Source organism: Rutidosis leptorrhynchoides, chromosome 3, assembly GCF_046630445.1.
Source record: "Rutidosis leptorrhynchoides isolate AG116_Rl617_1_P2 chromosome 3, CSIRO_AGI_Rlap_v1, whole genome shotgun sequence".
NCBI lineage: Eukaryota > Viridiplantae > Streptophyta > Magnoliopsida > Asterales > Asteraceae > Rutidosis > Rutidosis leptorrhynchoides.
The window spans coordinates 69,759,881-69,774,348 of NC_092335.1; the positions used below are offsets into that span (position 1 = coordinate 69,759,881).

Consider the following 14,468-nt stretch of genomic DNA (forward strand, 5'->3'; position numbering starts at 1 on the left):
GCAGAACATATGTAAGCCATATTTTAAGATTGACTTAAGCCACGCCATGGTTTTAGACCATGATCCGCGTCTGCAGGGATTCGTCCCGAGGGTAAACGTCAATCGACAAACTACTCCTCACATGGTTCATTCTACTTTGCACTAGTACGTATATACCTACTCTCCAGTAGAGAAAATACGTACTATCAGTTAACAATGCCACCAGTGGCGGATCTTAAACTATACTACTGAGAGGGCGAAAATGTTCCAACGTAAATCAAAACGCATAAAACATACATATAAAAAGCTCATACATGTACATGTACATGTACCATGAAGTTGTGGTTTGGTCCAACGGTTGGTGTTCTGCCTTCCTTAGGGGAGGTCAGGAGTTCGACCCCCCGTTTGCTACATATTAAAAACACAATTTCATCACTGCCATGAAGTATCCACCCATGGCATCTTTCCCATATCGTTTGGGGGGTAAAGGGAAGGGGGTTTTACTTGGCCGTGCCCTTGGATCGGTTTCAAGGTTTCCTCCCGGGCAGCGATGAGGGCGGGGTTAATATCGCCGCATCAGCATAGTCGAAAAGGAGATGATCGCGACGGTTGGTTTAGTGCCCCTCGGGTGGTCCCAATCGATGTCCAAAAAAAACATGTACATGTACCATATAAGGGTTATTTCTAATTTATTGGAAGGGCTAATATATAAAATTTATATTTTTTAAACCTATTTAATATTAAACTTCTAGTAATTATACAAAAGGCTGGAGGGGCTAGCACCCTGCCATGCCTCCCTTGATAGTCCGCCTCTGAATGCCACACATTCCTCAATGGGTTATCATCGTGAGGCGTTTAGGTGGATTCCTTAATAGTATGTTTTATCGTAAATTAAAGCAGAGACTAATGTGGATAATTTTTTTTCATCAGTCTAAGGCCCCGTTTGACTCACGGAATTTAATGGGATTCTGGCGGAATTGAAATTGAATTTAGACACGATGCGTGTCTAGATTCAATGCCAGTTTCGCCGAAATCTCATTGATTTCCGTGAACTAAATGAGGCAGGTTTAATGGTTAATTGCATCTAGCTTGAGATCCAAATGCAAGTCATCTCATGTTATGTACTAACATTTCATTTCCTACAACTCAAGTTACTTTATTTTTTAAGAAAAGAAAAAAAAAAAATAAGGAAACAATTGTTTAGGTTAATTACCTTGATACCCCTGTTAACTTTCATTCAACTCATCAGAAGCCTACAGACCATCGTCAAGTGTTCCCCTCCTTTACTTCCATGGATGGTGCTTCAACCTCTTCTTTCCCAGTTCGTTATAAGCAATTCTCACTCGATATAAAGGTTTATTTTCCATCTCAATTTCTTACAATTCTCAATTAATTTATGTTCTCTAATCACTCGTTGTTTTCGCCGGAATCCATCTTTTGAACTGACTGTCTGACTTCATGTCTAATTCAGCTCAATTATTTGATTTTCCTCATAGAACTCGTCAAGAATAAAACTTTTTTGTTTGTTTTCTCTTTTCTAATGCAATAAGGATGACATAATGTTTGTTGATCTTTGTTATTATCAAAATATGTTGAAAGTGGCGTATTTTTGCCCATGCCCACCACCTGTTTGTTAAAATGCGTCCTCTGATTTCGTTGCCTAGTAGCAAAACCTTTGTTATATGCATATTTCTGTTTCAAATGTTATATGAATATAACACTCAGTGGCTATTTTCAACACACTTTTTTAGTCAAAAACACTTGCAAAATATGCAGTCTGAGACACTCCCGCATTATCTCTTTTCAGCTAAGTGGGAATATCATAATCTCTATATTATGTGTGATATGTAAAAGTTATGCATATGTTACCATTGGAATGTAATCTCTGACAGTTGTATTTGCAGGGAAGTAAAATTGACGTAGTCATATGCAGCCATGATGATCAATTCATGGTGAGTTAGTGTTTCATTCGCCTTTTATTTCCATACACGTGCTTGGTGTGTTCATTTGCTAGTTTTGCTAACACTGGCAGGTTATTGCTACTCAAATCGGGACTTTGGGAACCATATTGCATGCTAGGTAATATAAATTTGGTTTTTAAAGTTGATTATGTTACTGGTTATTCTGTATTCAAAGTATTTACCTTTACTAAATAGAAGCAGACTATTATTCTTAAAAAGTTTTTCACATTGTTGTTTCTTATTTTAACAGAAAGGAAGAAGGGATGTTGAATAACCCTACATTTAATGTATCAGTGATATTTGGTAAACGAGATGAGGTGAGCTAGCTTATGAGTTATGAATCAGATATGAAGCTTTCTTTTATATCATATGCTCACTGAAATGTTTTACCCTGCAGCCAATGTTACTGGCATGTGCTCGACAGCTTATAGAACATATAAGGTCTGTTTTTGTACACCTTTCAATAACACTATTTACTGCTTAATCAGAAAACATGATATCAATATATAGTATAAGTATGTTGTTTAAGTAACACTTTGGAGTGTTATCTTCTGATTTGTTTTCAGCAATTCTGGGTCTACGAAACCACTGACACTCTCGCTTGGTCTCAAGGACCATTCAACGGTAGCTTCTGAATTCTGATTACAATCCTGATTGGTTTTATCGGAGATTGTTAAGATTAGTAATCACACTTTGTTGTCTGTTGCTTATTCAGGAAACTCTCAAAGGAATTGTTTCTGCTGTAATTGAGAACAGATTGTGGTAGATGATACTTACCTGCTGACAAGGATTTAAAGATGCTCGGTATTGATCTCTATGAATATCCATGGATAGACACTGTGTTTTTCTTGATTCTCTTGAAATGATTGTGTAATTCAATATGACAATGTTTAATGTGAATTTCTTGGATATAAAAACTATTAGCTGGATTACAGTAGCTCCTTGCAGAAATGTGTTCTCTTTTAGCAGGTTTCATTATGGCTATACTTCTGTTGTAGTGCTGTCCGCCTCCTCTCATTTTTATCTCCACAACTAATAATAAATGCGTTATCGCATTGTTATTGATTCCGGGAATACACAGTTAAATTACAAAGTGTTTATTTCTTTATATTTCAAGACATGCACTTAATAATCTAACATTTGTGGCTGCAAACAAGCTGACAACCGTTAGACAATTGCCATGATGCAAACTTTAGCACAGCTGGAGGAACATTTGAACCTGACTTGGAGTTCAAATAGCTTCCAACCTTGATTGTAAAGCTTCTAACAAAGTTATAATATTAGGTCTCTAGTCAAGTTTAAGTTCATATAACTTGATTAAATCCATTTTTGTATATTTAGTTACATAATTGTTATCATTAATCACACAACACAGAGTACTAGTTTTAAGCCCTTGTAAGCTTAAGCTCCAATTATTGTGTGTTTTGAGCTCATTTTTTGGAATTCGTACTTGGTAAAGTTTGACTTTAACAAGCTCGAATTGAGTTTGAGCTCAAGTAGCTAAATGAAAACTAGGCTAGTTTGCAACCCATAGTCATAGCTATGCAGCACCGAAATGAGTCATTGCCAAATCCCAGTTTCACATACAGAAAATGGATTGGATCGTTTCTCATTTCCACAGGAAACTTTAAGTTCAGTTTCGTTATCTATATGAAATATAAAAATATATAGAAACCAAAGCCATGACGAAACGAGAGAGAACAATGTGTCTTCAATCAACTATAAATTAAAACCTTCAAAAAAACAAACTAGTTTTGGTCAACAGTCACTCGCTTCTCTTGTAGAGGACTAGACACTCATCTTTGTCTGTAACTTATAGCATTTGGGGAAAATTCATCTTACTAAAATAATGTAAATTAAGAATTTCAACTCATAATTTTCCCCACTATTCACAGTAAATAAATGTCACTACTACTGGAACCGGCACAACCTTGATGCGCAACTTAATAAGTCGATAATATCTCACCAGCTGTTGTTCGTCATTATCTCCTCATCACGATCATCCTTTAATGCCATTTTCCTTCACCAAATCAATCAATTGTTTCTCCAACTACAACAACCAAAAGGAAAATTATATAAATATACAACTCAGGCTAGCATTTTGTCATTTTCAATGTGTATGCTATGAACATAAACTAAATTTTGTCGGTTGCCTTGAGTTAGACAAATGCAGATGGGGCTTAGAGAAAATCAATTAGTAAACGAGTAAACCTATATTTTTAATTCCATTCTAGAAATAGAAGGTGCATATTCTTGACACACATATTGGCGTCCTGATATCCTGACAAGAGGTCCGGTGTTCAAAATTATAATAAATGCACATCTTGGTGGTCGCGGCCAGGGAAAGGGTAGGAAACGTTCACGGGATCCAGTTAGGCGTAAAAACACTCGCCGTACTCGGGTAACCTGAATGGGTAAAACCTCCTCCGTTTACCCGTTAAAACGGAAGGCGCATAAGGGGTTGATGACAGTATGCCACACTGTATTTAGCATCGTCAGTACTTATATGTGCCAATATTCGAACCCCAAAATAGTACAACTCATTCAACTCCATCATTGAGTTGGACGTAGTTTAAAGGGGTTATCAGAAAGGTTTTTTAGGATAAAAATAATAGATTTAAGCAATTTATTTAACAAATTGAATTTGACTAGTCACCTTAACAAATATGAAATAACACTGAGCCTTGGGACAATATTATGATGGGGAGTGATATGTACACAACCATTTTTGTTACGTAAAGAACCAATCATGCTTTACAGTATTGTAAAGTACAACACTGTAAAGCATGATTCGTTGTGTACATAACAAAAATGGTTGTGATTGAGCCAGTTTAGATAATACCACAGATACTCTTCGGCCTTTTAATGTAATCTATGAATAGTTAGTTAATTATATTACAAAAACCATATACTATTTTTTTGAAACCAACTTTTGAGGCAATGAAATTATACAAAGGATGCCTTATGAACCATTCGACCTGTTTAACCCGTTTTCTTTAATTAATTTCTGTTTTAGTTTATCCACTCGCTACATTAGATAGAAATATAATCCAGTCATAAACAGATGAGGTATAAACAAACCTGAGCATTCCTCATCTTCTGTCTTTGCAATTGCTCAACCAAACTCCCAACGCTGCAAAGCAATATTTAATATATAAGTTGTACAAGTATACCATAACTGACGCTAAATGATCAAATAGGCGGTGAGATACACTAACCTTTGTTGTAACTGGATCACCTGAGAGTGCAGTTCTATCTCCCTCGGACTAGGAGGAATCTACAAGTTATAAACTAGTAGTTAACGGCCATTAATTGTAATTGTAATTGTAATTATAATGATGAATGATAAAATCAGATGATAGTAATATGCAGCAAACAATTTAGAAAAAAAAAAAAAAAAAACTATTAACGTGTTTAGAGCCATTACTTGTGTGAAACCGTTGTTTCCTAACTCCACATGGTCCATGGGATTTGCTGTATAGAGAAATACGCATCAGACATAAATACAGACATATATACAAGAACACGTCTTAATATAGTGATGACAAACCTGAAGATGAACTAGAAGTTTGGTCCACGAACTTGATTAATCGAAGTATTTCTTCCTGCACAGAGGAAAAAAAAGTAACATGTAGTCCAACGCAGAGAAAGTTTGCATGTCAAATAAAGTCAAATGATCACGTTCGTATTCGTACCCTTTGTGCCATGTTATGCTGAAAGATGGTTTGCAAAGATGGAATAAATGAAGCAGCAGATACACTTGAAGTTGGACCAAGTACAGGAACCTGAACAGAGACAGAAAGACAATAGTTACAACTCGTTTGATACGACGTAAGCATGTGAATGTATACAATTGTGTGTATAGGTTTATGTGTACAGTACATTCCAATTGTATGTACTAGTTTTGCAGAGAGCAAATGTAAATAATAATTGTGTACCTTGACACTTAAATCTTGTTCGGTAACTTTAAAACGACCCTTCTGTTTGACTACAGCTCCTTCTGTTATCTCTTCTACTACACAATGCCAAAGATTTTCATAAAAGGAAAAATAAATAAATAAATAAATAAATAAAGAGTTCAGTTTTTTATTTTTATTTTTTTGGTGAAAGACAATCAAGGATGGCTTACCAGATACAGAGTTGGACATACTATTCTTCCGAATATATTGTAATGGTCCACTGTGATTGAACTCTACCCGGAATCTCGATTGATTATAGTCCCTTCATATTTATTTTCGTAATAGCTTATAACACTTGACAAATTTATTGTGATCAAGATTAAAAAGGATAATATTTTACAAAAAGTTATGAGAACGGAATATAATTACCTTTCCCCATTGGCAGCTACCTTATTAAGAGATGAAGCATTATCCGGTAACAATGATCCGCTCTTATTTATTCTTGGCCCCGAAATAGTAGTTTTCTGGAAAGAATTTATCCTTCTTTGATCCCCACATTCATTTGTTTCAGTTTCTTGGTCCTTAGGTTTTAACGACAGCTTTACAGAATCTTTATCTTCAGGATTTAAATTTAACGGGGTTTCATCTCGTTCAGTTTGGCTAATAGTCGCCACATCTTCTTCAGAAATATCAAAACATCCCCTGTATTTAAAGCTCTCAATCAGATAATGTCAATGATACCAACACGAGTCTTATACATTTATTTCACCAACATATTATCAAACCAAAGAACTGTAATTTGGCTATAAATTGATGTGCAAAAACAGCCAGAACAAAAAAAAAAAAAAAAACATAATTTGTATAACTCAAACTATATGATCTTACTCAAGTGCTTGAAGAGGCTGAGGCTGAATAGGTAATGCAGCAAATGAATCCTCCAAGTTACAAATTTCATCAGATTTAGCATCTGAATGATTATTGTAAACCCCATTTTGTTGCTTTGCAATAATTGGGTCTTCTACATTTGAAACTTCGTCATAATCATTGATCTGCCATTAATATATAAATGTAAGGTTATAAAGTAGAACGCTAATTGTTATACTATCAAATTACATTTCCAAAATTAAACACATACAAGCATAGCCTGATTCTTCAAGTCCTCCAAGTTAAAATTCCAGGCGCTAATTCCGCGTATATACACTTGCTGCATATTGCAAGACGTCGAAATCAGTACAGCATGCAAATGATGAAATATTCTGCTGATAATTTTTTATCCATAAACATTATTACCTGTGACATTTGTTCCTCTACATATAATTCCTTGTTCTGTAAAAGAAGATCAGCTTCTTTGGCCTAAAACAACAAAAAAAAAACATGGAAAAATAGTAAATAACTGAATAATAGCAGAATTAAAGGTAATGATTAAAGTCAAAGATTCACATTATCATGGCACCTTTAATATCCTGAAACGATCGCCTAATGGAGAAAGACCATAAAGAATGGTACGTTCCAAATAATCAGCTGTTTTTGCATGTTTAAAAAACGGGTGCTTTATAAGCTTCTCAGCTGACGGACGTTTTTTCGGGTCTTTCACTAAGCAAGTAGCAACCATATCTTTAAAAGACTGAAAACAGCAAATGTTAATATCAATTTCTAGTGGATTCTAAACTTTAAATCTTTGGAGGATAACACAAACCTTCGAAAACTTTTTGTCCCTTTCATAATCGAGACCTGGTGGTGCATTTTGAAGAGTCATAAGCAAAACCTACAAGATGAGTTTAAATCCTTAAATATCTTCTATAATTCACTAAATCAACATGACGATCATATTTACTTACTTTCATTGGCGGATACTTTGAAAAAGGTGCATGCCCGTGCGCAAGTTCGAGCGCTGTGATTCCAAATGACCAAATGTCTGCTCTGTTTCCATTAAATAGAGTTTTAAAGAATAGATCTCTAAGTATTAATATTAACAAATAATAATTTACATTAAATAGAGAAATAAATTACGACATACTTGAAGTCATATCCATGCAGCTGTTGCATAACTTCAGGTGCCATCCTACGATAGACAATCAAACACGTAAAAAAAAAAACATAAAATTAAAACAATAATGTAACTATGCGCACTACAAAAAAAGATTATAGCCACACCAACAAGGAGTTCCCACAAACGTATTTCTTGAACGTTGCCGATCCCCGGCATCAAACAAGCATGCAGACACTCCAAAGTCTGCTAACTTTATAGAACCATTAAAATTGGCTAATATGTTTCCTGCCTGAACAAAACATCATTATCGCTCATCTTATTAGAAACTAAAATCACAATTTATTGATCATATGGAACTTTAAGGTTAATAAATGAGTTACCTTTACATCTCTATGAATATGCCCATGAGCATGAAGATAAACCAGCGCTTTAAGAACCTCCCGAAGCAATGTAGCAATAACGGGCTCTTCAAAACCATCCGGATAAGACGATTTCATTATGTGAAGACACGATCCACCAGCCATATACGGCATAACAACCCAAAGGTTGTGGCCCGTTGCGAAAGAGCAATATGCCGGTAACAAATTTGGATGATTAATCAAGCTCATCGTCTGTACTTCACGACGGATTCCATCCTAGATCAATTCAAATCAAATGTGAGAAACAAAACCCTAAAGCTAAACCTAAACCTAAACCTAGTAAGCAATTTAATGAATGATAAACCATGTGCGACTAACCATATCATTATTACACTTTTCCAAATCAAGAACCTTGATCGCAACTATCTCGTTTAATGGAACACAAAGTGCCCTGTACACAGAGGCACTCACTCCTTCACCAACTTCCTCATATAGCTTGTAATCGTTTGCATTTAATGGAAACTTCTTTTTTGATGCTTCCATACTTATACTTATTCAATGACTAAATAAAATAGTTTAACCTAAATTAATGAACTTCAAATAAATTTTACAACCCATTCTAACATAATAAGTAAATTCACTCTTTTATCATGTATAAAGCTTCATCACCAAGAGCTTTTTCGACGTTTGTCTAGCAACAATCGCAACTAGTACAACTTCAATTATAAACCTCACTATAATTTTCAAGCTTACTGAACAATATCAAAAGCTGAAATCACAACTCTGCAACATCAACAACAAAAGCTTGTCAACACAACAAATCGCAGACAAAATTAACATTTTACAAACAACTGTTTTATTAATTAACATTAACATTCATAATCAAACTAGGGCATTTATCAAACAAAGCCAAAAAAAATAAAAAATTAATGACCTTTTATTGTCATTTTATTGGTTTTCTCCCCCAAATTATTTACCTTTTTTATAAATTAAAAAAAAAAAAGAAGACTCAAAGCTACATTACTTTTATAATTCGCTATACACAATTACGTAATCAATTACATACAGCAGCTAAATCAGACATCAAACTTATAAAAATGACAGTTTTAATCTTGATTTCAAACTCGAAAATCAATTTCCTAAACAGCAGATTGAAGTTAAAATAACAATACAAAACATGGATTTCAATTAAATGAATAAAAAACTTCAATGTTTACTTGATTGAGATTGAGATATAAATCAACATTGAATTGAATTGAATTGAATTGAAAAAAAATAAGAATTTAGGGAAAACGATGAAAGCGTACGAACCTAGGGATTTGAAGACATACATGTTCCGTACGAGACAACTTGAGACAAAGGACTGAATATATTGACTAGCAGAAGACTGGAATTAAAATTAACATTGGGTACAAACTAGAAGGTAAACAAGGTCGGGTGAATTTATATTTATTTATTTTTATTAATTAAATTTTAAATTTCTACGAGTAATTTTTACTTAAGCTAATCCGTCATATGAATAGTGTGTTAAATGGTAATCAATCATGAAAACAGCTGTAGTCGTGTAGGAATTCGACATCGAATCTTTACTGTTTCTGTGCTTAAAAAACCTTAAATACATTTTAGATTGTTGCTATTAAAGGTGCTTTATAAATAAATATTGGCTTGAGAGATAAACATGTGACATAAAAAAACAAACTACTCCCTCCGTCCCTAAATTATTGTCCAGTATTCCATTTTGGGATGTCCCAAATTAATTGTCTACTTCCATAAATAGAAAGGAAAGGAGATATTTCATTGGTGGATCTGGAGAGAGAAGATATTTCATTGGTGGAGAAATAAAGTTAGTGGGATTTCCTAAAACTGTGTGTTTTTTGTCTGGGGACAATTAATCTGGGACGGAGGGAGTAACATTTACGGAGTATTTAATTATTTTATTATATTATTTATATTGGAAGATATGAGATGTTTATATAATTACTAATTTCATGAACGCATGTCTTTAACGCATGTCTTTCAAAAGCTACTTAACTAGCTTGTGTTATTAAAGATGTTTTTGAGACCGTAAGTGTGATGACCCGGAAAATTTTGACTTATTTAAACCAATTCTCTATATGATTTAATATTTTCGATAAGCAATGAATTTTGACAAGTTTTAAAACTTTTAAAAATAATTTTTTTATATATAACGGTTGACCACCCTGTTTGTCCAACGATTCACGAATGTCATAACATGTATTATATACATATTTTAATAAATATAAGAGTTTTCGATATATACGGAATCATGCGAATAATATTTATATACGAAATGATTAAAAATTTACTATTAAACGATGCTATTTCAAATTAAAATTTTTACGTATTAAGTCATTTTATTTTTATGATATAATTTTTGTAATTTTTTTTTAAGAAACGAAGTTAAATTAATAATGTACAATTTGTAAAGCACAACGTACAACGTGTAGCTTAAATAGTTGAATTTAAATTAATTCATTTACTATTCACATGAAAACGACATGATAGAAATTATTAATTATAAGTTACATAGAATACCCCTGAAGTATTTAATAAATACGACTTTTTAAAATTTTAATATTTGATTTACGTAATATTTAATATGTCGACGAGGTAACAAATAAATGCATGTGGGCTGGAAAAAGGAGCCATGCGATCGCATGGCCTCCCCTCACAATAACCATGCGATCGCATGGGATAAAAATCCTGGCCACATCTATATATTTCGACAGTCTTGGCTCGAGGGAAACACACACATAAAATTTATATTACTCCCTCTGTTATTTTATTATCATATTATTATTATTATTATTATTATTATTATTATTATTATTATTAAAGATTAATATTATTGTTAATCTTATTATCATTATTAGTATTATTACCATTTATACATAAAATACTACGACGAGGTTATGAGCATGTCACTTTCAAAATGGTTTTCAAGCGGGATAGAGCTAAGGAAATTATGGGTTATTGCCAAGGAGGTTATGGGTAATGTTCGGGGGTATATTTGTAAATCAAACCTAGTGTTTATCATCTCCGTTACATCTACGTACTTTCCTACAATATTGAATCTCAATACTGATACGTTGAGATCTACGATTATTTGGTAATTCGAGTTTTGGTCACATTTTGGTGAACAACTTTATATGCTGCTAAGGTGAGTTTCATATGATCCCTTTTACTCAATATATTTTTGGGCTGAGAATACATGCGACTGTTTATAAATACTGAAAATACTAGATTTACATGCGTGAGTTTCAATTGCTCCCTTTTTAATTGCTTTTGCAATCTATATTTTTGGGCTGAGAATACATGCACTTTATTTTAAACGCAATGGATACAAGTACATACTTAATTCTACACCGAGTTTGAACCGAAAATCCCTTAGCTTTGGTAACTAGTAACTGCCGGTTATAAGAACTGGTGGGCGCGAGTAGTTATATATGGATCCATAGGGCTTGATATCCCCGTCCGAGCTAGAGCACTAGCCTTTTAACGGACGTATGCTATTTGAGAAGCGTACACGTTGGTTTGCGTGTATTATTAAGATGATTATACAAAGGGTACAAATTATATATACGTTAAGTTTAGTTACCAGGGTGCTCAATTTCGTAGAATATTTTGATAAACGTTTCTGGATTGAACAACTGAAATCTTGTGATCCACCTTTATATACAGATTATGCGCAACATTAAAACTATGAACTCACCAACCTTTGTGTTGACACTTGTTAGCATGTTTATTCTCAGGTTTCCTAGAAGTCTTCCGCTGTTTGCTTAGATGTTAAACAAGCTATGTGCATGGAGTCTTACATGACATATTTTTCAAGGAGACGTTGCATTCACCAAATCATCATCATGTATCTTATTTTGACTGCATTGTCAACGGAAATACTGTTGTAAACTATTATTTATGGTGATTGTCTATATGTGGAAATCATCAGATGTCGAAAACCTTTGATTTAAATATTCATTTAAGGTGTGCCTTTTCAAAAGAATGCAATGTTTACAAAACGTATCATATAGAGGTCAAATACCTCGCAATGAAATCAATGAATGACGTGTTCATCCATATAGATTTGGAGCGATCGTCACAGTTGGTATCAGAGCGTTGGTCCTAGTGAACCAGGTCTTGCATGAGTGTGTCTAACTGATAGTTGTTAGGATGCATCAGTAAGTCTGGACTTCGACCGTGTCTGCATGTTAAAAGTTTTGCTTATCATTTCTTGTCGGAAATTACATGCTTATCATTCTTAAGTCTAGACACGTTTTACTGCATTGATTGCATGAATAGTGTATAGACAAAATTCATATCTTAGCGTATCTGTTACTATAAACTTTGACTGCCATCTTCCGAAAATTTCTCCGTAATTTACGGAATTTTGGTATTATATATACATATGTAAATTATGTATTCAAGAGTACCAAACTAAAATCTATAATCTAATTCATATCAAAAATTATCTCCCTAATTATACAAGATGGATCCCGTATCTAGTTCAAATTCCTTAAACTCTGACAGCTATTCCGATATGGATATTTACCTGAATTCCGAAGACAGTGTAACCGGAATGGATCAACCAATTAGCCATCATATATTCTGGATGAATTGGGGATGGGTTCGTAGCCTACTTAATTATTGGAGACAAGAAGAAGGCGATCCCTTCCATCCACCACATTGCCCTCTTGGCGAAGAACCTGAAGCACTTACCGGCGAACCTGTTCGTAATACCATTTTCTCTCTCATCTCCAGAATATCTCGTCATGATCATATACTCTCTCAAATTCTGGATCTTATTCATCCGCTCGTTCGAACCGCCAATCATCCAGGTGTAGTAGAAGAAGTCAACGAGCTTCGCGCTCGGGTAGTGGCTTTGGAGAATATGGTGCAAAGGTTACAAGCACCAGCAGAATCTCCGGTATCAACAGTACCACCGACAACAACACCAACAGTACCATTACCACCACAAACAACATCCGTATCGCAAACCTCAACTTCACAATCTGTTTCACGAGCATCAGCGTCATACGCACCGTAGTTACCAAGAAATACCAGCAACAATAACCGATGAAGTATTAACTCATTTCCCCTGAATAAATTTTATGTATATTTAATATATATGAATTTTGAAATCAAAATAAATCTTTTCGTACTAAGCTATTACGTGTGAATCTTAACTGGTAGGTACTACTCGGTTAGTTCATATTACTAATATGCAATGATGTACATCCTTCCTTAACAACTTAACCATTGTTAACTACAATCTCTGTTTCAACCCAATGAATTCCATTTCATAATAAACCAAGTGTATTAATCAATTACATAATTGATTTTACATTTTCAATTTCGATATACTCGAAACTTTCCAGAAAACATCATCTGTGTCTTGTAAGGTTCACAAAAATTCCACGAGCACCAACATCCTTCACCGAGGAATATCAATAAGAATAAATAATGAAGTGTTGATTTCATTAGTGAAAAACTCCGCAAAGATTATGTAATCTTTAATGTTTTAGAGATTAATTATTTCTAAGTCAAGCCGAAAATCAAATGAGCTTAATATGATATTAACTCATTAAATCCGTATTACATCTGAAGAAATATACATACATATATTTTCATAAGATTGTAATGAAAATTCTTTTGTACAAAATATTACTTGTGAAATCTTTAACGGGTAGGTAATTCCCAGGAAATATATAAGTTCACAATTAATATGTTATACTGTACATTCTTCAACTTTGATTCAAAAATTATTAACTATGCTCACAGCGATATACAATCGTTTCCATACAAATTCAATTACATACTCTGATATTGACGGATCAGAATCCAAGTCAAGATTTAATGGGTGACATCATTCTTAGATCTCTACATCTTTCAAAGTTATACTTTGACTTCAAAAATGTGAAAGATCCTTTAGCATTGTTATTACTGAAAATAATATTGCAATTCCTTTTCAAAGTATCCAGTATTATCAACCATTCAACCAGTCAACGACGACCTTTCAGACTTGTAATTTTGGCATATACGTTTTTGTTATCGGGGAATCTTTCATGTTCCACCACATTAGCAGTAAATTTACCAACAACTTCATTGATCTTTGACCTTCCGAAAAATCCTTATACTCATTGAAATCGTATCATGTACTCATCCACATCTTGTAACGGCAATTGCCATACCAACTATCAGGAATTAGCAATCAGTATTTTGAAATCTTGTAGGACGTCTACGCCAACAGTTATATGTGTACATA

At 33.8% G+C, this 14,468-nt stretch overlaps 2 protein-coding genes across 2 annotated transcripts; one reads left to right on the forward strand and one right to left on the reverse strand.

Annotated features, from left to right (window-relative positions):
* Window positions 1-1,270: 1,270 nt before the first annotated feature.
* Window positions 1,271-2,706, forward strand: LOC139896449 (uncharacterized). Its single transcript, XM_071879093.1, has 7 exons — window positions 1,271-1,333; window positions 1,884-1,931; window positions 2,012-2,058; window positions 2,191-2,257; window positions 2,338-2,381; window positions 2,507-2,564; window positions 2,656-2,706. Exons 1-7 carry the CDS (start codon window positions 1,271-1,273, stop codon window positions 2,704-2,706), a joined length of 378 nt encoding a protein of 125 aa, XP_071735194.1.
* A 949-nt stretch (window positions 2,707-3,655) lies between these two features.
* LOC139900078 (serine/threonine-protein kinase BLUS1) lies at window positions 3,656-8,802 on the reverse strand. The gene is made up of 18 exons (XM_071882884.1): window positions 8,567-8,802; window positions 8,210-8,464; window positions 7,994-8,118; window positions 7,857-7,901; window positions 7,678-7,759; window positions 7,536-7,604; window positions 7,293-7,463; window positions 7,130-7,192; window positions 6,975-7,043; window positions 6,725-6,888; window positions 6,625-6,642; window positions 6,445-6,541; window positions 5,636-5,725; window positions 5,491-5,545; window positions 5,368-5,414; window positions 5,159-5,217; window positions 5,022-5,073; window positions 3,656-3,990 (listed from the first exon to the last, which is right to left on the reverse strand). The coding sequence occupies exons 1-18, from the start codon at window positions 8,729-8,731 to the stop codon at window positions 3,940-3,942; spliced, it is 1,677 nt and encodes a 558-aa protein (XP_071738985.1). The 5' UTR covers window positions 8,732-8,802; the 3' UTR covers window positions 3,656-3,939.
* Window positions 8,803-14,468: the final 5,666 nt, after the last annotated feature.